Source organism: Ptychodera flava, chromosome 2, assembly GCF_041260155.1.
Source record: "Ptychodera flava strain L36383 chromosome 2, AS_Pfla_20210202, whole genome shotgun sequence".
Lineage (NCBI taxonomy): Eukaryota > Metazoa > Hemichordata > Enteropneusta > Ptychoderidae > Ptychodera > Ptychodera flava.
This window is the reverse complement of record NC_091929.1, coordinates 21992288-22016052: the sequence shown is the minus strand read 5'-3', so window position 1 is coordinate 22016052 and position 23765 is coordinate 21992288. Positions and strand designations below refer to the sequence as shown.

At 37.6% G+C, this 23765-nt stretch overlaps 1 protein-coding gene across 1 annotated transcript; it reads right to left on the bottom strand.

The window, feature by feature from the left end:
• Positions 1-226: 226 nt before the first annotated feature.
• LOC139149383 (NXPE family member 2-like) lies at positions 227-8598 on the bottom strand. The gene is made up of 5 exons (XM_070721116.1): positions 8517-8598; positions 5385-5704; positions 2743-3294; positions 2041-2093; positions 227-591 (listed from the first exon to the last, which is right to left on the bottom strand). The coding sequence occupies exons 1-5, from the start codon at positions 8559-8561 to the stop codon at positions 227-229; spliced, it is 1335 nt and encodes a 444-aa protein (XP_070577217.1). The 5' UTR covers positions 8562-8598.
• Between the last annotated feature and the right edge of the window lie 15167 nt (positions 8599-23765).

Genomic DNA, 23765 nt, shown 5'->3' with positions numbered 1-23765 from the left:
CCACCAAAGACCCTCCGTAGCATTCTATTCATGTCATAGAACAGATAATTTCCGCTATGAACACTCTGTGAAACACTGTTATTATCTCGAGGATGTGCCAACTTGATAATGACGATTGAATTTGGACATCGCTCGAAAAGTCGAATGACTGAAAATTTGGTTCGGTAAATTCTGTCAATGTAAGCTCTGACTGACCACGAAGCATAGTGGAAGCCGAAATTAAATACTACAACGGGGTGTATGATCTACACAAGGAGACATTGATCTTGTCGATAAAATCACTTTCAAAAGTCACTTCTTCAACCTTCTGAACAGGAAAACCTGTACGTAGTCCAAAAAATTTACAGACTGTTTTTACTATCTCACCCATAATGTCCTTTCTATTGAAAACACGATTCAATTGTAAGAGTGTGGAGTCTCCTATGAAGAAGAAACTTTTGTCTGACGTACAGTTTAACCTTAATTGTGGAGTCCATTTCTGACTTTTGCACATCATTGGTACAAATGTGATGTTGTTCAGCCAGTAACCGCTCGTCATGGCAACAGGAAGATCGGGTCCACAGGTGGGTAGTTTCAACTCCTTTTTAGAGTCTGGAATAAAACGATACAAATTGGCATGAAATCATTATGGTCTGTCGTTGGATAGCATGGGTCTCGACCTAGACAAATATTCGTGCGCTCAAAATTATATGACACTTTGCTAATCAAACATTTCAGCAGATTAATTTCAAAGCTTTCGAGAAACGTATATGTCCATTTTTATGTTTCTTTGCTTTTATCGAAACAGAAAATTAACATCTCTGGAGTTAGCACATGTTATCCAGCCAATTTGAGTTTAAAATATAGGTTAATTTTTGACTATATCTCACAGCACAATCTACCTGAAATAAGTTAAAGACGAACAAAGGAAGTCTTTTGCCAGCTTCAATCTTGATTCCAAACATGAAAACCTATGCGTGTTTCATGTCTTGTGAAACATAAACAACAAAAACGTGAAAGAGATACTTCTCCTCGGGGCATCATTAATATATATATTTCCCTTTGACAAGTTCGAAAGGCTAGGATACAACAAATCGTTAATCAGTGCCTTGAGTTTTATTAGATGTAGCGTCCAAACCGATCGTATATACTTTTAGAGGAAGAAGAAAACGTTGGGTTGCGAAAATGTTTCCTTATGGAATGGCGAGTTAATGGCTTGAAGTCATGACTATTGACTATTGTCTATCAAACAGTAAGCCAAGATATGAACTCAAAATGCTGTGATATTTCAGAGTATGTTGCATTTTTCTCTAAATTAACACCTTTCGGTAACATATTTGCCACAAGGATGCAACTTTATTCAAAATGTTATGATCAACATCACGCGTAATATTCAGCGTTTATAGCTTTCGTTGAACTAAAGTTACAGGAATTGAAGGGGCCCGAGCAATTTACATTTTTGCAAAAGTCAATTAGTCAGATAATTGTGTTGACTGGACATATGCAACTGGAAGAGTTGGTGCGGTTGTCGAAAAAGTACATTTGCTTATTTTTGTGGATATGACTATTCCTGCAATGGAAGATTGGTTGACATTTCAATTATTTTTTAAATGAAGCAGCTTTTAAACTATTCTGTTTTGTCAAAACATGATGGTTGTGCTGTTTTCATAAGTATCATTGACAATGACATACTCTACAGAGGATACTTTTGCTGAAAATCTTACCATTTCGTCATATCTCAAAAATTATTGAGAATTTTCTAAAAGGCATGCTTACCATTTGCTTGTTGATAAGAGCGTGGTCATTATTGTCAGAAAAAAACATGATGGTGATATTTAGATTGCTCTTATAGTGAGAGTATCTGATCTCTAAACAAATAATTATTAGTTGTGCAAGCCATTCCCTCAAAAAATAATCAGTTCCTGCCACTCCCAAATAGAATATATATATACCAGATTTGATTCAAATCCCTTGAGCTATCGTGCACATAGACAGACAGACAGACAACAGTACGTCAATAGCTCACGTGTATGAAGACGTTAGCTATAACAGTCGACTTACCTTCTATTTGCACCTTTATAGGGCACGCTGAAAATGTTGCATCTCTATAATTTCTGTTGAATATATACAAAATCGATTAAGGTGCTTAATGATCAGACAAATACTTCCTGTTCAACAAATATTTCAAAAGAAACCTGAATCTCTGCCAGTTTGCCACATTTAATCGTAATGCAAGAAAAATTGACGAGCATTTTAACGTTATGGTAATACGTCCTTCTGCCAAGTTTGATTGAACTCTGCCCACCATGTCAGAAAAACTGGCTCCAGATCGACATAGATTAAAAAATGGCCTCCGATGGTACGCACTCGACCCTGTTACAAAACAAATTAAAATGCAGTCATAAGATAGTGCTATCTTTGTGCAAACACTGAGTTAAATCAGTCAGGGTGTGTGTAAATTACACCCATTTGCATAAATGGCCGCTTGTTGCCCGTTCATTGGATGACAAAATAAATCAATGTGCACATGCTTGCAATAGTGTTTTGTCCTTATACCAAGTTTATAGACAAATCAGTTCGGTCATGTCCGAGAAACAGCTAGGCTCCGGACAGACATATGAATTCACGGACGGACGGTCAAAGCCAAATGCATAAATCCTGGCTCTAGACTTTTTCAGGCGGTTAGCAATGATAATTATTACTTTCTAATTCTATAAATTTCATGTTGATTTTCGTGTCATTACAAATGACACCAAAACTTACCCTTCAAACAAGTATTCCTTATCCACAATCGTTACGGCGGCTTCTGCTAGCATCTCCAAGTTCTGAATGTCTTGGCTGGTACTTGCTAGCGTTCCGCACGCTAAAGATTCCGGTTTCTCACATAGTAACACAGTTTTACCTAAAGACCAGATATTTCCATAGCTACATTTGTCATTCCAGTGCCCTCCATTCGTTGTCGTACAGTTACTTTTTTCCGACACGTTTCCATCGCTGAAAACGGCAGACCAGAGAATCCGTTTTTCTCTGTGTCTAAAGTTGTTGTAGAACAGGACAGCCTCTCTTGTTACATACAGTGTAACGTTAATGAAGGCGTCTCCCGTCCATCCCGCATAGAAGTACATACTGTATGTACCATTACCATAATCAACTGTCCTTCCAGCGGTGCTTTTTTGTGAAATCTCGTTCGACATTACCCCTAACAAAAAGTCACCTCCCCTTAGACGCTTGCTTCCATGTTCATCTTTTGTTTCAATGATGACATGTATAAAATCCCCTTTTTTGTATTTCGTTTTCTTGTCGTGGAGAGTTACCCTTAAAAGAGAGAGAGAGAGAGAGAGAGAGAGAGAGAGAGAGAGAGAGAGAGAGAGAGAGAGAGAGAGAGAGAGAGAGGGGGGACGGGAGAGACAGCGTGAGAAGTCAGTACCATACAGAATGTTGATACATTAACAAGAGTTGTACCAAAAACTCTGTTTTAGTTACTCTTTTGATGATAACAATAAATTAGTAAATAAGAGCGGATATAAATCAGTTTATAATCTGGCAAACGAGAGAAGTTAAGAATATTAATGATTTTCATGATTATAAATAAAAGAGTAACATGTTGCTTTGTTTAAGAAAGGCTAGACGCACTTAAGGCGATACCGAAGGATTCAAGTTTCTAGGCAACGGTTGCTAAGGAAAATTTGTCAAATCAAAGAAAATAAAGTTTTTGTACAGCAGACGCATGGTTGCCGGTCATTGAACGCATGACGTCATAGATATGCAGATTAGCACAGCATGTTTTTGAAAAGATTAAGCCACTCCAAATTTGCTCAAAATCCCCTTAAAATTTTACACAATGATACTTGACATACTGTTTTCACAGTCCCGGACATGGATTTTGTCAGCCTTGAAACAAACACTACGTTTTGAATTATGACAAAAATCTACTTTGTAATTTTTATCCTATTCCTGTCATATCTCAAAAATTATTGAAAATTTTCTCAAAGGCATGCTTAGCCTTATTTATCTTTGCGGTGTCTACAATTCTGCCGAAATTCATTTCAACAGATGGAAAATTGGCCGACTTGAAAGCTTTTAAAATTTTGCAAGAGCAGAAGGCGACAGTGCCAGGAAGCTATATAAATCGTAACGATTTTCACGCGCCATAGCGCGCATTTGGAACACTGCCAACCTTAGCGACCGCCCGCGAGTTGAATCCTTCGGTATCGCCTTAACTTCGCTCGAAAGGTTACATAAATTATTGGAGGAACCAAACGAAAATACAGTTGTTTTGTAGGATTGAGAGTCTCCGTGTTTGTATATGCTCACGTGTTTGCTAAGGTGACAAGGGAAACTTTTAGAGTACGCCTGATTAAATATGTGTTTTAATTTTTGTTGGTGCATTGACTAACTTTTATCACAGAGTAATATCATAGACAGAGTGGCAACACTTGCATGCCTTTTGTTCCATGGTCGTCTCGGTAGACTATTGGCTTTTCATATTAAATGAGCTTAAAAGGTGTTAAACTTTTTGGAGGCTTGGTTTGTGGTTGATAATTACACGAGATTATGCGAACATACGACGAGATGGCATCGTACTGCCAGTCGCGTAGCAACCATAGTTAATTACTTTGTGAGCTCTCAGGCCAGAAAACTGCCTCACGCCAATCAAAACATAACACGCCAGCAGTTTCATTAACATTTCTTTCTTGGCGCACGTGTAAAAGACGGTATGACTGACCGTAAACCATTGAGTAAAACCAGACAGTATCGATAAAAGACTTTCAAATTTGGTTCAAACACATTCATTATATATTCATAAAAATATGAGAGGAATTTTTAAAACGGTAAAACCCACTTTCCTGAAGCTCAAAACACTCCCGTTTTCGCCAGCACATCGATTCCGATCAGCACCACACGACAACAACAACACAAGCTTTGTCGAACATACTTTCGCTTAACAATTGGTGAAAATCCGAAAATTACCGAAGGGTGCATGGTCGGCACTCTTCGGAAAAGAGAGCCAAGAGCTTCGTGAGGCGAGGCAAACATGGATTGCTTACGTAACCGCTTCACGCCTTAAACAATAGCTGTTGCCACTCTGTCTATGATATTACTCTGTGCTTTTATTTACCATTAAAAGAGATAAAGCCATTGCAGTTAACTTAAAACTGTTGAATGGTTTCCAACAAATTTAATTTTTATTGTGCTATACCCTTGCACCATTCAACTCAGTTCTGATACAGTAGCACAATTTGCAATATTCCCTACCGAAGGCTTGTATACACGTGTGATAGGTACAAATCCGACACATAGTGCGTCCGTTCTGGTACATTATATCTGATTCAGTACGCCTAACGTTATCATGCGTTGTCAAGACTCATTCACGCCCACCGTACCCGCGCTCAACTATGCCTTACTTGGATTTGAAAATCGACGTCTCACTGAAGGAATCAGGGCCAACTTCTAGCGGTTTGTGACTTTTAGGAAACTCGTCTTCACCGTGTAAGTTCTTGAAGGACCATTCGTATTCTTGAACTATTCCAATCCACTCCATGCCAAAATGATCGTAGTTAAGGTAGGGGAACTTGACATCATATTCGGGAGAGGATGCAGTTTTCTCTTTATTTATCACGTCTTTCTTGTACCCTCCGATAGTAGTTCTTTCTGGTTCTGTTGTGTTAATAATCCTGTCTTTTGTTTCCATGCCATCTTTGAAGATCGGATAGACCCTTTTTTCCTAAATAAAAAGTGCACCACATGGCCAACGCTAGGTAAAGACTTGAAATAATTCAATTAATTATTCCGTGCATGCCTTTGATACAGTCTCATGGTTTACCTTAATATATTATATGTCTACCTTAATATATTATATATATATATTATATATATAATATATAATATATATATATATATATATATATATATATATATATATATATATATATATATATATATATATATATATATATATATATATAGCACACTGATAGCACACCCACATCTCACATATCACATCGCTGTGCAACAGCCTGCGTTTTGCGTTTGTTTCGACACGGTGGAATAGAAGATGAAATGAGCAGTCTATGGCCATAAGCTGATAAGCTGAATACATAATATGTTACAGATGTGAGGATGGCGCACAGGCTAGCTAAAAGAATGCCGTACATTTTATTGGTTTACATGTGTATGAAATATTTCACCACTACGACAAAGTGGAATTTTCGTCCATGAAAGTACAACTGTATCACCCCTATTTGTAACAATCAACCCTATTTGTAACAAAACCTAATTTTCAAAAAACTTTGCCGTATTTGTTGAATCTTGATGAAATATGCATATTTGTATGTTTGGGGGCAATTTTCTTTCTTTTTTCCTTGTCGAAACTCATTTTTTCTGTAACTTCTTTTGTTACAAATTGGGTTGATTGTTACAAATAGGGGTGACATGTCAACCCTATTTGTAACAATCAACCCTATTTGTAACAGTCGCAAGCTTCAATTTTGTATTACGTCATGTAAGTAAGACCATAGAATGCAATACCAATTCAATGACACAACAAAAATCTACATTTTGACCAGTGATTCACAACTTTATGGTACTTATGTAACAGGTTATAATACTGATAGATGACGATACCTTCCAACTGATCATTTAATATGCATTGACATGTTTGTAAAAGCTTATTATGTGACTACATGAGATAAAACTAATCTTGCTGAAGATACTCATCATGCAACAGCAGATGTCGAGGTCACTCAGCAGTTTCCGTTCAATGATATTGCGATTCTGCATATTGAATAACCTTTAATAATTAACAGTACACGTCTGGTAATGATGAGTTGATAATTTATGTCTCTTGTGTTGAAGATATGATAGTATTGAAATAAATACCATAACAACAACCATACCGTAACAAACGCCTCTTTTTTAATATGTTAAACATTACCAAATCCGTAAAGAATTCATTTTTCCCATATTATTATCCTTAGCAAGTTATTTAATGGTATCAGATGTCTGGTATGGGTAGATTTACCCACCTAGCAGGCCACGTTTGTCGGGATTAGTCCAAAATTATGGAGTGTAGTTACGGTAGAATGTGCGTCAGGGACAGATATTCGGACGCTCAAACGTTTTCATGTTTAATTTAAAACGTTTGTTGGCTCATTAACAAAATTTTTAACGTCCAGTTAGCGCAGGGATTGTGGCCGTTTTGACTTTCTAATATAGGTATATGCAAGGTGATTTGTTTCACTGTTACCAAATTTTGCACTGTGACCCCTGATTTTATCAGACCCATGGAGGACTCTGAAAGACCTAGCTCATCTACCCCGTATTATGTACGTCTACATAGCTACAACATAGCTTTTGAAAGACCTCACCTGTTTAACATAAATATCTCTGTTACATTCGTTTGGATGCGAATGAAATTGTCGTAATTGGAAATCATCGTATGAACCATAAACCGTATAGTGCAACAGAACCTAGACATACATACATATTAAGCTTGCGGCCATAAATATTATTTAATAAACGAATGATGATTCATAATGTCAACTGAAAATTCTCCCTGTGGTCAAACAACTTTGTGTGTAGCCATATGTAACAATGTGGCGCCTGTTCTGAAAGTTCACAATTTCATGAAATTTTTCAAACAGAAACAAGCTATATGTTTTTCGCGTCGGACTTTAGTAAACACCTATTGCCTGGTCATGAGGGCTATAGGGCCCGTCTATTACCCCGAGGGGCCGTGTGTTACCAGAAACTCATCGCTATTCCCCGAGGCTGTAGGCCGAGGGGTATAGCGATGTGTTTCTGGTAACACACGGCCTCGAGGGGTAATAGACGAGGGCTATAGCCCGAATAAAGACAGGCTATAGGTGTTTTATAACACGCCACATGCTCATGTTGTATTGTTATATAATTTTTAATGTGTTTTAATATTTTGCACCGCAACAATCTATTGTGACAAGTTTACTGGGCGATGTCTCCACAGCGGTTTCAGTTATACGTGGTACCACTTTCTTTTAAAAAATATTCTAAGCATACCTAGCGACATCCTTAGTTGCACTTTAATCTTTTCCGTCGATGTGCTGTTCAAGTTCCTACGCTGTTGGAATGTTGGAAATTGTTGGAAAATCTGTTTTAGAAAATGTGTCGTTACCTATCCTGGACGCACATCACGTTCCAGTCACCTGCCATTGTTGCAAAGCTGCAGACGACACTACGGTCACGTGACCGGGCACTTTTCCAAATTTGGTCAAAACTATTTGCCTAGGGAAATAGCTTTTCAAAAAATACCCTCTGACGTCACTTTTGTCGATCCGGTTGGGACTAGACGTATCTATTTTCTCGTCACGTGACGTATTCTGGCGAATCGCGACACGGAATGAGCATGTGGCGTGTTATAAAGACTATCTAAGAACGCTGTTTGGAAAGGTTTGCAGATATGTCCAGGTTGTGTCTTAACGTATTTAGTTTGCATTACGTCTTTGGTTTAACATTGCATCCATTACATTACCATCATAAAAGTTATCAAATATGTTACTTACCATCAAAGTACTAAGAAAGTACGTTATGAGTACCATCCCTACCATAACAATCAGGAGCGGTCTTTTAAACTGTAAACACACCCCTGATACACCAGACTTTCCTGAAGACACTGCTGTAATAAAGTGATTTTTATATGCATAAGTATTCATTTTATGCTAAGTGCCTTCCTCGATTAGCGATAACTGTATGAAATACTGTGAGTTTTGGGAGGTAGCTTTAGTAAATACTTTGCATAGAAGTCATAGTACTAATGGAGTACCCGATGTACAGTCCGGCATATTACCTTAAAACCACTCTTGAGTAGAATAGCTCATTTAGGTTGAAACTAAGGTTTTTCCCAAACTGAAATGTAAATTTATTTGCTATAAAATTCTCTCCAGTTCCGTGTGCTATGCCGATGAGGTGTTTTCAAATGGCAGCTAGAACTTGAAGCATGTGAATATACATTGAAGCCACTATTTATGAGTATTGACTCGATGTTCGACTGTGATGACTATAATGGTGTATCTTTTTGGACATAGTACAGGAACTGACCTACCGCGTCTTTACTTTTTATTAGTCTAAGAAGTCTATCCCCGCCGACAAATCAAAGGGATGAGTCGAATCTACACACTTCTATTCTTTACGACTTCAAACACAAGTCTATCGTAGAAAGTATCACTAGTTTGCTGATTAATTTTACTTCAACGTGTAAATTTTTCACAGATAATGTTTCTCAGATATACCGTTGGTCATGCTGAATAAAATAAGATTATTGTGTTACAGTGGTTTGCTTTGAAGAATTGGCATTACGAGACGTAGACATTTTGTCTAAATTGAGGTGTTGCTAACACTGTCAGGTGTAATTATCAGCTTAGCCGTAATTCAAGTCGAGCACAGAGAAATCATCACTTCCAAAGTTGGAACATTGTCTTACAGCAGGTCAGTCAGATGTAGTCAAAACAACTACACCGCAAAGCAAGTGATAAGACTTCCACAGTGCTCGGACATATGTGGTGGTGTTGTTTAGACTTAGTCCAACCGTCTGCTAGACAATGTTTAATCGTTTGCAGAATTGGTGTTTTTGATCGACTTATGGTACCGCTTAGCTGTTAATTGCACCCTACAGTTTTTGCTACACCTCGATTTAGACAATACTAGTTCGACTAATGCCAATGCTTCAAAGCAAACCACTTTATATAGCTCGGAAAGTGAAGCGTGTTCGGTTACCTTTTCAAGAGACTAACTAAGAACGCTGTTTGAACAGATTTGCAGATAAGTCCAAGCTGTGTACATAGTAGCATAGGCCACTGCTATGTGGTTGTACCTACCTGCTGACTCCATGGATCATAAATGGTCTTTCACTTAACTTCAAACAGTCGAAATTAAAATGGCCAACTTTCTGTGCTGTCTGAAAAGGACATATGAGTAGCTCTTTCATTCACGTTAGCAAATATTCTATGTTTATTGGCGAAGAGATTTGTTTTATCATAACAGCTGCGCGATTAATAGGTGCGTCATATGTAACCAAAATTACTTATAGGATTGAATCCCAAAGCAACCAACCAATGGTTGTCTGTGCTGTCGCAGTTGCAAAAGCTATGGCATGAATTATTATTAGTGACAAGCGGAAGGTAAACGAGGGAGGGTTGGGAAACTGTGGGAGAGACAGGGAGAGACAGATACACATGAACAGATTAAAAATATTTGAACTTTGGACGAAATGGGAGAAATTGATTTGTATTCCTTTGTATTAAGCATTCTTTATATAGAGAGACAAAAATTATTTGGAGAGAAAATGAGCCCAGTATGGAACAATGTTTTAGACCTATGGAGCTCATATGAGGAATGGAGATGTGTTCCTTACATTTATTATTCTTTCTTATGCAGAGCCAAATATCTAATTTTAAAAATCTGACAAAGGTGCTGATTTAATTGTCGTGATATTTTATAGTGAAATATTTCGTGTATTTACGGCATGTTGTCCATATGGCTTCCACTTCATTTGATAAATTTTAATGGCAATAGCCTGGGCTATAAGTTAGTACAGTGCTATAAAGGGGGCAACAAGTGCTTATAGTCCAATATGGTGCTAATTGTAAAATGGCTATACGAGACAATCAGATTTTTTTCCACAATATTCAACGAAACATATCAATACCGTTCTGCTTTAAGATGGGGCACCGGGATCTTTTTGTGTGGTCGATATAGGTCAGTGTCCGATCTTTGCCTTGATTTTTGAGGAACACGCTCGGCACACATTTCCGCAATGGAGAGAGACGTCGAAAACAGTCGCGTTGTCAGTGCGCGCCCGATGACGACATCGATATGCAGATTGGGTGGCCAAAAATTCAAAACCCTAAGGCTTTTTAAATCGTCACATTAGAACCAAAATACTTGCCCAGGGTTTCATTTAATGAGCTCGGCTAAGGCTTGATAGTCCGTGGGCTGGAGGGGCCCACCGTGCAACCCCCCCCCCCTCAATAAACCTACTACATTGACTATCACGTATTCCTTTTTCGACTATAATGATTTGATGTTTGTTTTTCACTGGGGGCATTACAACCCTGCAAAAATCACTGATTCTGAGCGTTTCGGGACGTACATTTTTCTTGATATTCCTCATTGGAGAAAGGCTAGCAAAAAACGATACGTCAACATGTAGATACATCGACCGTTTTGACTTGTTGTGAAAATCAGTAAAATTTGTTGGCTATGAGAAAAGCTTTAGTGATTTTACTGTCGACCAACAAACATTTTTGGTGTCCAGTAGAAATTCCTTGGTTACTGAGCGCGATGAGAAGTTTGGTCGACGCGGAATCACAGAAGGTAATGCCGAACCGTACGCACGGCGCCATCTTGCTCGAAGCCGGGCCATATCCACCAGTACGCTGACATTGATAACATGTCGAATATTGAGCAACATTATTTCACATGTCAAGGAGAGGAAATTTTGATGACGTCGCTACTTCAATAAATAAACGTTTTCGATGTGCCTACTCGAAGTCTGTAATGCGTACGTTGACTTTCACATTCGACATTGTGCAGTGTTTGTGCTTCGTTGTGTGCTGCAGTAGGCTTATAATGTAACTCCGTTGCCGCTTGAGGTCAACTCAGGGACCAGACTAGCTGTGAGTCCATAGCTGTGGTGTTTTCAGACGGGATTCCTGCCGTGTGATATCGATGACCATCGTTCCTCTTATTGACATTGCCAGTCTCACAAAACTGAAATCAAACTTTTACGATTTCTGGTCGTGGTGAGTTCCTAATGACCAAGCTGTCGATGAGTCTTGGCAATTTGTAATTTGGATGGAAAGCTTTTCGAAATGTCTTCGAGCAAACATGCGCAAAGGGTGCTTGCTTGGGATTTGGACGCTAGTCTATGCAATATCCCATAGCTGTGGTGGCGGGGTTAAAATCGTAAAAGCCAAAACCAGCCCGTAAAAGGCAGGAATCCCGTCTGAAGACACCACAGCTACGGACCCACAGCTAGGACCAGACTCAATATCTGTTGATTATGCGAATCACCTTGGGCTGGATGATGTGCCATGGCTGTGACACGTTGTTGAGCTGATGAGTACTGCTATGAGGATTGCTTGGTTGTAAGTGGAGATAAATTGCCGTATATTGAACAAATCTGACAGAACAAATTATAATTGTATAATACTTACTTTTCGTCTTTGAAAAATTACATGTTCAACATTCAGCAAGGTCAAAATATGTAAAGGTTAGAAATCTTTCATACAAAATGACTAATGATATCGAATTGAAATTCTGTAGAATTTAAACATTTGAATCAATCTCAAAGCTGCATTCTTTAGATTTTGATTTGCACTCCTACACGCACGTGTATATGGAAAAACCAATGGGTACACAACACTGTTTTTACACACCATTCCCCTAGTTTGCGATTGCATTTTCTATGCAGATGAAATTGTGCAAAATGAATCTGTTTTTCTTTTTTCTATGTGTGAAAATGTTACTATACGGTAATGATTGTGTTTTCTAAGTCATATGTGGTAAGTATAAGCAATATTCTTGGTTTTTCTACACATATCAGATGCAGGTGGCATATATTTCTGATGATCAAGATCATTTCATCACAGCTGCAGAAGAAAACGATACCAATAAGTTGCACACATTTCACATTTCTTGCTGCAAAAATGAAATTTCTTCCCTACACTATACGATTGCTGGCTATTCGTATCTTATTCTCTAAGCTTATTATAATATGATATATTGATTTGATTGTGTTCAACATGTTCTAGATCCGAAATTTCCTACTTTTAATTGAATCAAAAGCAAAAAGACAACATTGCAAAATTCAGCTATAGATATTCTGAATTCCCTGATCTACAATTAACATTTCGAAAGCACTAATACTACAATGAGTTATGAATTATATAACTATGAGAATTTCCACTTATGTTATGGAGCTAGGGAGGTGTACATAAATTTGTGAGTAGCTGAAGGTGTTCACACTAGAATAGATAATTTTGCCAAAAAACTGCAAAAGAAGTCAGTAAAGTATGGAAACATGGACAAAGGATGTGTGAACGTTGTCCTCATTTTTTAATCAACAAAATCAGGAATATTTTCTGTCATTGTTTTGCAGATATTGTTATGTAGGTCATTTCCCCCCACATTCATCATGACCTGAGTTCAATTAGTCTAGAACATTCTCAAGGTCACTGCCCTTAATGACCTCACAACCTTGAATTCAATTAGTCATGTTTGGAATGTTCTGGAAATTTAATTAGTTGTGTAAGAGAGATAATTTTAGAACAGTAATTAGCATGTCAATAAAAGTTCTAGATTGTTCTTATATGCCTTTATGTAAGCACATGGGTATAAAAGGGACGTGCACAGCTTCCAGTCAGACTTTTGGGATCGTGTCTCTTGTGTGTTACTAAACTCCAGCAGTAGTCATTCTCAAGACTTTTCAAGACCTTCACTGCCAACGCTGGATTTATACTGTGGACTTTGTGCAACTTCAAGCCTGCAAGCCAAAGGACTGTTCATTCATCCGACAGACTGTTACAACTCTGAGACTGGAGCTTTGCCGTCCCAGCTGAGATAAGTAGTCTGTACACTTTTAAAGCTTGTACTCTATCCCTGACTTAGCAATTAGTTTTATTTTCGTAATAAATTTTGTTTGAACGTTAACTGCTGAGTTCACCCTTCTTTTCGTTTTCTCTGTACGTAACAGAATTTGGGGCTTGTCCGGGAGACGAGCATTTTGAGCCATTTGATAACATTTTGCCAGCCTTTTCAAAACTACTGTATACTGTGAACTCAGCGAAATTTAATCATGGCGGAATTTAAACCAGAGGAAATGGATGACCTTGATCAGGACACATTTGATTCTCTCAGAAAAGACGACCTCATAGCACTGGCCGATTTCCTTAAAGTAGAAGTCAAAGGATCCATGTGCAAGAGGAAATGCAGTACCATATTGCAAAACATTTAGTTGATTTAGGCCAATTTGAGGAATCCACCCTGAAAGATTATGAGCCCGAGTCTACCTCTGAACTCAGAAAATTAGAATTAGAAATGCAGACAAATTTGGAGATTAATTAAAAATGAAAGAAAAAGAAATACAAATGCAGTTAGAAATGGAAGAAAGACAGAGAGAGAAAGATAGGCAGGAAAGATTAGAAATGGAAGAAAGACAGAGAGAAAAAGAATTGCGATTAGAAGAACAGCGATTACAGGTAGAAATAAAACGTTTAGAGCTTGGACAGTCAGGAAAATTCTTCCCTTCAGACAATTTTGACATCACTAAGCATTTCAGGTTAGTTCCCCCTTTCCAAGAAAAGGATGTTGATAAATATTTCCTTCATTTTGAGAAAATTGCTCGGAGTCTGAATTGGCCTAAGGAGTCCTGGTCTATGCTTTTGCAGAGTGCTTTGGTGGGTAAAGCCAGAGAAATTTATATTCAGTTGTCAGTAGAGCAGGCTTCAAATTATGATTCTGTGAAGGAATTAATTCTCAAGGGCTATGAGTTGGTGCCTGAAGCTTACCGTCAGAAATTTAGGGATTGTGAGAAGGCGAAGGATCAAACTTATATTGAATTTGCTCGAACAAAAGAACAACTGTTTGATCGTTGGTGTTCTTCGGAAAAGGTCAGTCAGAATTATGAAAAATTACGACAACTTGTTTTGATTGAGGAATTTAAAAGGTGCATTCGGAGTGACATCAAGACGTTTATCAATGAACAAAAGGCAGATACATTGGAGGATGCTGCACGTTTGGCCGATGATTATTCATTGACCCACAAATCTTCATTTCTCAGCAAACCATCCCAGTCCTTTCCATATCGTAACAATGCAGGGAAATTTAACTCCTCCTTTTCATCCAAGAATTTTTCAAAGGAGAGTAGGAAATCAAATGACAACAGTTCACAAAATCCAAGTAACACTCCCACATCATCAGATCCCAAGTCTCAATCTCCTTCTGACAAACAGTTCGGTACACTTTCTTGTAATTATTGTAAGAAAGACGGCCATTTAATGTCAGATTGTTTCAAATTGAAAAGAAAACGTGAAGGTCAAAGTGGTCAAAGTGGATCTAAGCCAACCGGCTGTATTTCTTCATCAACTCAATCAGAGTCTAATAATGTGTGCAACACATTTTCTGAGGTTAAACCCCTCTTATCCCCAATTAATGCGGTCAAGGTCAATTCTTCTCAAGATAGCATTATGGGTATTTTCGAACCATTTATTCACGATGGTTTTATATCACTTTCTAGTGATTTTTCTTCTGCTACCCCTGTCAAAATTCTAAGAGATACCGCGGCTTCCCTGTCTCTTTTGTAGGCAGATACCCTGCCGTTTTCTGAAAAGTCATTATCAGGTTCTAAAGTTCTTATTTAGGGGTAGATTGTAATGACTACATTCCTGTTCCTCTCCATAATGTCTATTTGTCTTCGGACTTTGTTTCTGGACCTGTGACTTTAGGTATTAGGCCTTTTTTTCCTTTTGAAGGGATTCACCTTCTTCTTGGAAACGACCTTGCCGGGGACAAGGTCATTACTAATCCACTTGTGACTGATAATCCTGTTTAGATCAGAATCCAGAACCAATAGAGGAACATATTCCCGGCCTTTTCCCTTCATGTGCTATTACTCGAGCCATGTCAAAGAAAACTTCCGAGAATCAAAATACTCTCAAAAATAATGTCACAGATGTTGACTTAAATGACACCTTTCTCAGTCAGGTGTTTGACACGGATCATTCCGTTATCCCTCGTGGATTTGAAACTTCCAGTAAAACTTCTGCTGACCAAAGTCAGACATTTTCTAGATCAAATCTCATTGCAGAACAACGCAAAGACCCAGATATTTTGTCTTTGTTTGACAGGGTAGATGATGAAGGTAAAACTTCAGATAGCTCTGTTTCCTATTATACAAAATCTGGTATTCTCATGCGTAAAAGGAGACCTCCAGATGTTTTGGTTGATGACGATTGGGCTATAAAACATCAAATTGTGGTTCCAAAGCCCTACCGTGCTGAAATATTGCGCCTGGCCCCTGGGCTGGTCATTTAGGTGTAAGGAAAACTTATCATAAAATTCTCAGTCACTTTTATTGGCCTAATCTCAGGCAGGATGTAGCACATTTCTGTAAAACTTGTCACACATGTCAAATGTTAGGAAAGCCAAATCAGACCATTCCAAAGGCCCCTTTACAGCCAATTCCTGCATTTCAAGAACCATTTAGTAGGATACTAATAGACTGTGTTGGGCCCCTACCAAAAACAAGATCAGGAAATGAGTACATGTTGACAATTATGTGTACATCAACTCGGTTCCCAGAAGCCATACCACTGAGAAACATAAAGACAAAGACTATAGTGAGAGCTTTAGTCAAATTTTTCACTTTATTTGGCCTCCCTAAATGTGTCCAGTCCGATCAAGGCTCCAACTTTATGTCTGGTATTTTTCAACAAGTAATGGATCAGCTAGGCATTCAACATTATAGGTCATCCGCCTATCATCCAGAAAGTCAGGGTACTCTTGACACGATTTCATCAAACTTTGAAAAACATGATTAGGACCTACTGTTTTGACACAGAGAAGCAGTGGGATGAAGGAATTCATTTTCTGCTCTTTGCTGTTAGAGAGTCAATTCAAGAGTCTCTTGGTTTTAGCCCATTTGAGCTTGTATTTGGACATACAGTCCGTGGCCCACTTAAGCTTGTTAAAGAGAAATTCCTATCAGACGATGATGATTGTCTGAATATTTTGCAATATGTGTCAGATTTTCGTACAAAACTCTCTAAAGCATGTGAATTAGCCAGAGAAAATCTTGAGTCATCTCAGCAGTCAATGAAAATCAAATATGATAAAAGCACTTAAAACGGAAGTTTGAACCAGGTCAAAAAGTTCTTGTTCTACTTCCATTCCTGGCAAACCACTCCATGCTCGTAACTTTGGGCCATACCTAATTGATAAAAAATTGAGCGATTTAAATTACATCATAATAACACCTGACAGGCAAAAACAAAAACAGCTATGTCACATAAATATGCTGAAGCCATATTTGGATAGGGATAATCCTACTATAACTCAGCCTGTCAGTGCAGTCAGTTCAAACCATTATGAAAATAGTGATACTGAAACTGACTTGAGTGAAAACACTCTAAATTCAAAGTTGGGCTCGGTCAAGCTTCAGAACTCAGAAATCCTGGAGAAGCTGGAGTCTACAAAGTTGGCACACCTCCAACCAGAACAACAACAACAGGTGAAAGAACTGCTCCACGAATATAAACACCTGTTTCAAGATGTTCCAACAAGGACAAACGTCATCTATCACGACGAAGATGTCTGCGACAGTAATCCAGTGGAACAACATCCAGACGGACTGAATCCTGCAAAAGCGGAATATCTCCAGGAGGAAGCCAAGTATTTACCGAACAATGACTTTATCGAACTCAATAAAAATAACCGGACTTTGCCATGCATACTTTATGCCAAATTCAGTGCCATTTCAAGTTTTCCAATATCAAATTGCAAGAGGATAGTCATGGGACAGATCATCCTGTTTGCTATTTTTCACACAAATTTAACAATCCCAGAGAAACTACTCTACAATAAAGAGTGTTTATCTTTGATATTAGCTTTACAGCATTTTGAAGTTTATGTTACTTCTTCAAATCAGCCAATAGTGGTTTATATTGATCACAACCCTCTTGTTTTTCTGCAGAAATTTAAAGGCAAAAATCAGAGATTGCTAAGATGGAGTTTAATGTTACAGGAGTTTAATCTTGACATTAGACATATCAAAGGCAGAGACAATTTAATTGCAGACTGTCTCTCTCGTATTTAGAGCTTATTGTTGTTCACACTTTTAAGATTACATTTGTAAAAGAAAGATTTTCTTTGAAAAATTTTCTTTTTTGAAGAGGGGGTGTGTTATGTAGGTCATTTCCCCCACACTCATCATGACCTGAGTTCAATTAGTCTAGAACATTCTCAAGGTCACTGCCCTAAATGACCTCACAACCTTGAATTCAATTAGTCATTTTTGGAATGTTCTGGAAATTTAATTAGTTGTGTAAGAGAGATAATTTTAGAACAGTAATTAGCATGTCAATAAAAGTTCTAGATTGTTCTTATATGCCTTTATGTAAGCACATGGGTATAAAAGGGACGTGCACAGCTTCCAGTCAGACTTTTGGGATCGTGTCTCTTGTGTGTTACTAAACTCCAGCAGTAGTCATTCTCAAGACTTTTCAAGACCTTCACTGCCAACGCTGGATTTATACTGTGGACTTTGTGCAACTTCAAGCCTGCAAGCCAAAGGACTGTTCATTCATCCGACAGACTGTTACAACTCTGAGACTGGAGCTTTGCCGTCCCAGCTGAGATAAGTAGTCTGTACACTTTTAAAGCTTGTACTCTATCCCTGACTTAGCAATTAGTTTTATTTTCGTAATAAATTTTGTTTGAAGGTTAACTGCTGAGTTCACCCTTCTTTTCGTTTTCTCTGTACGTAACAATATATGATACATATTGGAGTTGACCTTGAAATCTACAGGAGTATCAAAACTGTCTGCCTTATCCTTATCAGGAAGCTGACAGGTACAAATCGGATAATATGTGCACCTCGTCTGTCGTAAGTATTTTCAGTGCGGTTGGATATTTGTGGCTCATTTATGGCTGTAAACGATGTAATTCACTATTTAAACTCGTCAACAGGAAACTTTCGTATAGCGGTTCTGTTATGATGTACTGTAAAACGGGGACCGTAATCTTCGGCAGCGTAGCAGCGTAGACGATATTAAAACACTGCACCGTATGGGACCGGTCGCAAATGATGGCAGGTGCCGGCAAAACATACAAATTCGTTTGTATTTTTTGGCACAAGTGTTCTTGTACCTAAGTACTTAAGTGTAATGCCCGTGAACTGACTGCAAACAACAAAATTTTATTTATGATCACAATGATGTTCGGAGTGTCCACAAGTCTTATTAGCTCAGCTGTTTAACATATATGTGAACGTACCAACGAAGGCCACGCATACCAGCGAGGGTCCACGCGTACAAGTCGCTTTAAGGTGGTTGGAAAGGCTAGAGCGTCAGTTATAAATTTTAACAAAACTATTAAAATATAAAAGTAGTCAACATTCTCTGTGGAATAAAAAAACTAGACATTTGGGCACAAAGGCATTGCAGAGTAATAGCCTGTTGAAACTTTTGAAAAACTGACCAAATAAGAAGAAGTTGGGGAGTCCTTAGAGTATTAACTATGGTAGAGGTCCCCTAACTTTAATAAAATCTTTGAAAAGGGAAAGTCATTATTTGCTGTTTTTCAGGAAAGTTTGACAAGGCAGTGCTGGCATTCAGAGTGAGTGACTGCTATTGTAAATGCATTTCTAGATTCTTTAGTGTCAAAGAGGTGTCAAAATGAGATTAACCAAAAAAACTGCTCTATGACTTCAAAAGAGGGGTGCAAAATATGGCTTGTTTTCAACATTTTTGACAGAATAACAGTTTTCCTACATAAATTGTATACCAATTTAATCCAACTTTGAAATGAGATATGGACATGGAATTTTTACAGCCTATTAACAAGGTTACAGATAAGATTTGTATGGCACAATTTTCCTATATTTGAAGTACTTTTGAAAAATCACATTTTGAAATTTGAAAGAATTTTTAATAATTTTTTGATATATAAACCCATGTAAAATCATAAAAACAAATTTTATTTACAAATCCTGCCGTACAAATCTTACAATAAATAGTGTCAACATATTTATAACTAATTGGTAATATTAATACTATCCAATTATTATTAAATTCAATATGTAAAAAAAATATGAAAAATTAAATTTTAATATTTACTTGTGTCATATTTCAAAATCATGGCTGCAAATATACAATTTTTATATTCTTTGGAGAAAATATTAACTGAGGGAGTTATCCTGAAAATTTGAACTAAATATCTTGATTCTAACACCTGAAACTTGACATTAACTCTGAGAAAAGAATTGGTGCAAAAATAGCCTTTCCAACCACCTTAAGTAGTTTGATTACAGTGAAAATATAATTCGTTTTTAACATGTTAAAATACGGGTTTATAATAGTATCGTCTAAAGAATCGGAGGATGGCATTACAGGCATAGCATTTATGATAATTGTAAATATGTCACAGCCATGCAGCGGTGATGAGGGAAATTTGTTTGGTAATTTGACTTCGTGTTCACCTCAAATTTGCTGAAAAGATACTCCAAAATATATATTTTACATAGTTTGTGGCAAAAAAATAGAAGAATATCATGGTAAGCTTATAATCACGAAAAAAACGCAAGACAAACGATGGACGGTTCTCTCACGGTGCCCCACCAAGTATAATGGCAGAGTAATGATTGAGAAGAGGACATAATCGGGCGGTCATCTGCTCTGTGAACCAATGAAAGTACCACAAAGGGGTGTGCCATCGAAATTTCACGAAGTCATATAGCAAAGGGATCGGTTGAGGCTTCGATGGAGGCAATTTGTGGACTTATGTATTGTACAGTTTGTCGTAAGTGCTCCCCACCACCGCCGGTACGGCCGGGGTATTGGTACGGTGAGTACTCAGAATAAGCCATCTGTTTTAACTTAAGTTTCGAGGAAAATCTATAACGTTATCACTCTTTCTAACTCTCTAGTCGACTCTGGATCCAAGCATTTATCGCTAACCTGTACAACATAGACTTCCACGAAGTAAAAAACAATACGTGTCACTATGTCGGCACCGCGCGGTGTTCAGAAAAGATGATGGATCAAACATTGTCGATCCCGGCACCGCAAATCGGATCGTAAAATCGGCGAATTTTTGGTAAACGGCTCGAACTATAAACAGTCAAAAACCTGACAGAAGGGTATGGATTTAAATAAGAATTGTATGATCAAATAGAGCCGAGAAAACAAGCGTAAAATGCGTAGGAGAACGTAAAACAAAGTTGTGATCGTACCAGGTCGCGGTCATGTTCGGAATGTATACAGAATGCATGCACAGGTTCGGAGAACCCCTTTCTCGCGAATTACGCGACGTTTTAATTCCCGACGGAAACGTAATTATGCAAATTTCATGCTAATATAACTAAGGGCGCAGATCCCGGTGCCCCATATTAAGGTTACGCGTTTTGTGTTGGGATATGCATGTAATCCGTTAACATGTACTCAGATTACAGTCGAGAGACAGACAGACAGACAGACAGACAGACAGGCAGACCGATTTTTTGAACCACTAACTCGGATCTGATTATTGATAAATAGGAAATAAATCGTTTTAAAAATCAACGTCACCAGCAGAAAAAGTTAAATAGTTTTCTACATTTTTCCCCGTGTCATTCACAAACACAGTAAATAATAAAGGAGACAATATTGGACGTCAAGTGTACAAATCTTAGGAAAGAGGTCAGTAATGTACTTTTACTGTTATCGCACAATGTATTGTTGTGGCTATATCAAACACCGTATATATACTCAAAACAACGAAAACATACTGATTTTATGTTGAGTGGATTGTTATACAAGAATGACATAACTTTGCAATGCCAAATGATGCCCCGCGTATTCTATCCATCGGCGACAAAAAAATATAGGTCAGGGTGTAATCTGCCACAGAGTTCTATGAGAAACCGTATATACCCTACTTGTACTCTACGGCTAAAAAGTTCTATGAGTAACGCACGTTTTGTATACCCTAGCGCGCATTGCATCATGGAACCGGTAAAAGAACTATACCATTTGCTAGCTGTTACATGCTGATATCCAATATTTGTAACAAAGTAATGCCTTTGTAGTTTTCCACGCATTCTGTGTCACCCTTTTTATGCATAGAAACAATAACACCTTGTATCCTATCAGAAGAGAAAATACCAGTAACGATTACCACATGGAAAAGAGGAATCATTTCTCGATTTATCTATCTACTTTTTCGAAAGTAATGTCGCGTTTAAAATGTCAAGATCAGCAGTTTTATTATCTCCCTCTATTTGAAAAGTCTTTACAAATTCTTTGATTTCAGCATAGATATTTACAAGATCAACATTTTCTAGACCTGGTGTACTTTAGATTGTATAGTTGAACATCTGTTCCCTGTCTATGTAACAAAATGAAGGTGACTTTCCCCTTTACTAGAGAACAAAGGTAACTGGAAGTTAGTTGATTGGCTGCACAAACCAACTTGTCTAAAAGGTAGAAATATTATTGTCTTTCTTTTTGTAAGTCAAGAGCTCAATTTACGTTTTCATGCTGTTAATTCATCTACATTTTAAATAGTTCTTTATTTCTATATCTATAAAGCTTTGCTTTTACTATTAGTCCATAGACCATAGGAAGAATAGTAAGACAATATTGAAAAGGCCGTGAAATACAAATGATAACTTAAGCAATTCCTGTGAACCAATTTTTTTATAAACCACCATAAGGAAATACTCCATCGATTTTACATTGCATATTTTGAAATTTTCATAGTTTGGCATCCGAGATGTACGACATTGACTCTATTTCACGACAAACTTTTCACTTTAATTTTGTTACAATGCAAGATTTAAGCGTTCTAAATTTTGCAGATATCCGAAGAGTATTAGCATAATTTACAGTAAGTCATGTGCACTTTGCTTGGAGATCAACGAAATACCAAGTATTTCTAACCATGTTGTCTGGACTTTTCTTTAAAATGAAATTACCACAAACTTACCTTTAATTACCTTTGTTGTCTGATAGGTTGTACCAGATGACACCGAAAATGCTAATAATGGACCGCTGCGTATTCACAGCTAGTGTTTGGTATACCAGCCACTGAAAGAAAAAAGGTTTCTTCACGTATTTTAGCTATTCAAAATTACTATTCAATTAATTTAAAATGGTAATAATATAGATGCTTCAAAATTTAATACCTTTTACTGTTTTGGATAGAAAACTTACCCTTTCTGGTCTTGCTTCCGCACGATCACGACTTCAGCGTGCATTTACAAGAAAATGTCCCAACTTCCGTTTTGATGCACGATGGGATAAGAAAAGGCACCAAAATGAACACTAAGTGTCAAGGAGTAGAACGCCTCTTGCACGCCGATGTTAAAATTGAAACGTTCATGGTGGTTTTGTGATTTTCTTTTCAAATTTTCAAATTTCAACGTCTAAAATTATTTTGTATACTTCCGCTTTTAGAAAAAACAACATGCTTTACGCAATTGTAGACCGGAGATATTTTTTGCTCAGTGTGAAATTCGTTACATCAAAATCCGTGTGCGTTTGCCGGACAGCGAAGCAGTAATAAATTTAATATAGCCATAGTAACGTAAAAACACTAAAGATTGTTAATTGTTTCACAGTATTGTACAATTTCTGTAATGCTTAGTTTTTGAACACGTGAAGGAGATGGTTCTTGACACATTGTGTTCATGTTTAGAACATCATTGTTAATAATATGTACATGAGTGTTAATAATAAGAACACTAGTCCTTCAAACTTGAAAATCAACGTCTACATTTTGAACGCGCAAAGACGCGTCTAGCGTCCGCAATTTTTACAGTGTAGCAATGTTCACCAAGGATGATTTTTACATATGTGCTAGCTTTGTGGTCACTTACCCAGGAAAAGCTATTTTCGCCGTTTATAACTTGCACGATTTTTACAAAAACCGATAGAAATAGTACAGGAAGTTGCCCATGTAATTTGAATCATGGGAAAAAGCGCCAAGCTTGGAGCTTGCATAATGTGATATGGAAGGCACCATTTTCCCATGGGTATGGCATTGTCCACTCACCCATG

Bases quoted from the DNA above. Each gene is read 5' to 3' on its own strand.
- LOC139149383 (XM_070721116.1), bottom strand. From the start codon at position 8,561: ATGGTAGGGATGGTACTCATAACGTACTTTCTTAGTACTTTGATG. The intron at 3,295-5,384 runs GTAAGGCATAGT...CTCTCTTTTAAG, and splicing joins ACGTCGATTTTCAAATCCAA to GGTAACTCTCCACGACAAGA. The intron at 592-2,040 runs GTAAGTCGACTG...GTTTTATTCCAG, and splicing joins TATAAAGGTGCAAATAGAAG to ACTCTAAAAAGGAGTTGAAA.